At 58.1% G+C, this 3720-nt stretch overlaps 1 protein-coding gene across 1 annotated transcript; it reads right to left on the minus strand.

Moving 5' to 3' along the window:
• Positions 1-1517: 1517 nt before the first annotated feature.
• Positions 1518-3509, minus strand: LOC119306141 (butyrate--CoA ligase AAE11, peroxisomal-like). The gene has a single exon (XM_037582452.1). The coding sequence runs from the start codon at positions 3455-3457 to the stop codon at positions 1769-1771; it is 1689 nt and encodes a 562-aa protein (XP_037438349.1). The 5' UTR covers positions 3458-3509; the 3' UTR covers positions 1518-1768.
• Positions 3510-3720: the final 211 nt, after the last annotated feature.

The raw sequence follows: 3720 nt of genomic DNA on the forward strand, positions 1-3720 counted from the left end.
CTCCCCAACCCAGATGGACCCAAAAGGGCCCAGATCTGGGCCGAGCGGGCGCCTCCAGCCACCACGCCGCCCCGCAACCAACGGTCGCGCCGCCGCTTCAAGGGCATCCAAGGCCGTGGGATCCCCGCCACCGACCGAGCAGCACCTCCGCCATCAGGGGGGCTCATGCCCCCTACGCGCACGAGCAAAAGTCGGGCTGCCGCGCTGGTGGGGCCCAACGGACATGCTGGCGACGGCGGTGAAGGGGGCGGAGGAGCGGAGGGATCGGGGGTTCGCCTGTTGCCCACGGGAGGAAGGGGAGCGAGCTAATGCGGCGACCTCTATCTACTCTATTTCAGATGGATCTGGAGATGGAGGGGTCGCCCGCGTGGAGGAGCACATTCGTTGCCGTAGAGCTATGTGGAAGCACACGAAGGTATCGCACGCCCGGATGTTCATTGTGGTCAAGATTCTAGTCGCCGCTTCTCTTCTCCTGTAGGTGCCTCGTCTCTTCCTTCTTGTTTCGCCCTCTTCTGTTTGAGGGCAAGCGAAGCGGTATGTGTTGCGTGGCCGAGTTGATTTTAGAGCAACTAGGACATATGCACGTGCATTGCAATGGGAAAAAAGTTGACGTGCATGTAGGCGGAGACGGCGGCGGCGGCAGTTCATCGACATGCGGATCTCGGCGCCGCCACCCCCGCTCTCTGGGACCATAGGCATCCATGACTGAGCCGGCACAATATCTTGAGATTTTAAGAAGTCATCACAGGCGGCTCGTGTCAACGGGAACGTCTCCTCTCATTGAACGAACATCGCGAGAAGCCTGAAATAAATCCAAGAATAATGCGAGCACCAATGTCAAGTTTAGGACTTGACCCTTGGTGGTCTGGAGATACCACAGTTGTCATCACATCCGACCATAGGTTGGTTCGTTCAAGTAAACAAGTAGTACTATTTTCATAGAAAAGCCAAGGGCCATTTTCTTTTCTTAGCTTGCTTTAACTAGGTTTTTCATGTTTGTAGGATGAGAAAATAGACAAGGAGTCTCCCTCAAAAATCTCTTTTGAATTGTGTTCATAGAAGTTTTTGGGTGTGTCTAGAACTCAGTCTACTGAGACTTAACGAAGTCTCAATCGAGTGACGTCAGCGTGTTTTTTTGCTACAAACGGCACTGTTGGATGCTACAAGTGGCGACAAAAAATGTTGCGACGGTATTGCAAGCAACAACGACAATTACTACGACCGTTCTAACTAAAATGCTATAACCGTCAAGGAAGGATGTTGTAACCAGTGAGATGACGTGCTACAACCGATGAGGAATGACATGCCACAACCAGCAAGGCAGATGTTGCAACCAGTAGGAAAAAATGTTGCAAATGATGGCACAAAATGTTGCAAGGTCTACTGAAACTTGGTCAAATTTCAGTCGACTGATTTTTAGCAGGCCCAAAAGTTTTTCATTGGTAGTTATCTGTAAATCACTTGTACTTTCTTTCTTTTAAGACAGTGCATTTTCTTGAGAATCTGTAAATTTTATGAAGTAACAATGGTCACAGCGGGGATACATATTGTATCGGGCATAACAGAAAGCCACACATGACGCCCAAAAAGTAGGGAAGAAGCAGCATTAGCGAGAGAGTGAGCTTCTCCATTATGCTCCCGCTTCTTATGAATGATCTTGAGAGCTCCAAACGAAGTCCGGCCATGACAATGCATTTGGTATTTCCTGTTTCCTTATTCAGGGCAGGCCAAGTACTGCTCCTCCAGGCCACGTCAGCAGGCCCAAAAGTCAAAGCCTGGATGTGGCGGGTTGGGCCGGCTCAGCCCTCTTCTTGTCAGAATCTCTGGGCTCGAGCCCGCGCGCTCTCTCGCGTAGCGCGAGCTTCTGCACCTTGCCCGTGGCGTTCTTGGGCAGATCGTCGACGAACACCACCTTCCTCGGCACCATGAAGTGCGCCATCTTGCTCCGGCAGAAGGACACAAGCTCCTCCTCGCTCACCTCGGCAGCGCCGGAGTCGGACTGTTTCTTCAGCGCGACGAACGCGCACGGCGTCTCGCCCCAGTGCGGGTGCGGCATGGCGACCACCGCCGCCTCAAGCACTGCCGGGTGACCGTACAGCGCCGCCTCAACCTCCACGCTGCTGATGTTCTCGCCGCCGGATATGATCACGTCCTTGGACCGGTCCTTGATCTCCACGTACCCGTCCGGGTGCACCACGCCCACGTCGCCGGTCAGGAACCACCCGCTGCGGAAAGCCGACGCCGTGGCCTCTGGGTTCTTATAGTATCCCTTCATGACGCTGCTCCCGCGGAGCACGATCTCGCCGAGGGTAGCGCCGTCCCGCGGCACGCTCCGCATGGTATTGAGGTCCTTCACGTCGGCATCGGCGAGGGAGAGCGCGCTCACGCCCTGCCGTGCCTTGAGCAGCGCGCGCTTGGGCGGCGGTAGCGCGTCCCATTGCTCACGCCACTCGCACACCATGGCTGGTCCAGTCGCCTCCGTCATGCCGTAGGCATGCGTGACGTGGAAGCCGAGCTGTTCCACGCGCTCAAGCAGTGGCGCCGGCGGCGCCGCGCCACCAGTGAGCACCTCGACGCGGCGTGTCAACGGCTCGCGGCGAGATTCTAGAAGGATGTTGAACAGCACAGGCGCCGCGCACATGTGGGTGACGCCGTGGTCGGCGATCGCGGAGTATATGGCGTCGGCGGTGGGCGTGCGGACGCAGACATTGACGCCGCCGCGCGCTGCCACGCCCCACGTGAAGGTCCAGCCGTTGCAGTGGAACATGGGGAGCGACCAGAGGTACACTGGCTCGTGCGCCACGCCCCACTGGAGTAGAAGCCCCACCGTGCTCAGGTACGCGCCGCGGTGGCTGTACACGATGCCCTTGGGCGCCGACGTCGTGCCGGAGGTGTAGTTGAGCGCGACGGCGTCCCACTCGTCCTCGACAACGCGCGGCGGGTGCCTCGTCGGGTCTCCTCGCGCCAGCAAATCCTCGTACTCGAGCTCACCCACGCGCGCTCCTGTCGGCGCGTCGATGTCGTCGATGACCACCAGCAACGGCAAGGCCGCGTCGATGGCGATGCTTTTGAGGGCGTCAGTGGCGACGCGGATGTACTGGTAGTCCACGAAGAGGAGCTTTGGGGCGGCGTGCCTGAGGATGGCGGCGACGCCGGCGGCGTCCAGGCGGGTGTTGATGGCGTTGATGACCGCGCCGGTCATGGGGACCGCGAAGTGCATCTCGTATAGCGCCGGCGTGTTGGGCGCGAGGACGGACACGACGTCGTTCCTGGATACGGCGAGGGCCTGGAGCGCCGCGGCGAGGCGGAGGCATCGGTCGTGCGTCTGGCGCCAGGTGAAGGCGGTGCCGCCGCAGACGAGGGAGGTGCGATTGGCGTAGACGGCGGCGGCGCGAGGCAGGAAGGTGACGGGGCTCAGGGGGACGTAGTTGGCGTCCCGTTTCGGCAAGCTGTCCATGGCCGATGGATCGACGAGCAGTAGAGAATGACGACTGCCTGGTCGATCTGTACCCGATCACACGAGGAATGGTTCGATCACGATTCAGGACGTTGCGTTGCAACTGTGTATTTATGGTGCGTGCTTGTGTTTGCGCTGATTCTTATTGTTTGAAGAGGAAATTAAGGACAGTATAACCGAGCCTAAAGCGAGCCCTAATAGCGATTTAGATTTTCGGCTGTCCGTTTTCGCAATCAGGATGTTCCTGGCCGTTTGATCTCACG

Source organism: Triticum dicoccoides, chromosome 5B, assembly GCF_002162155.2.
Source record: "Triticum dicoccoides isolate Atlit2015 ecotype Zavitan chromosome 5B, WEW_v2.0, whole genome shotgun sequence".
In the NCBI taxonomy this organism is placed as follows: Eukaryota; Viridiplantae; Streptophyta; class Magnoliopsida; order Poales; family Poaceae; genus Triticum; species Triticum dicoccoides.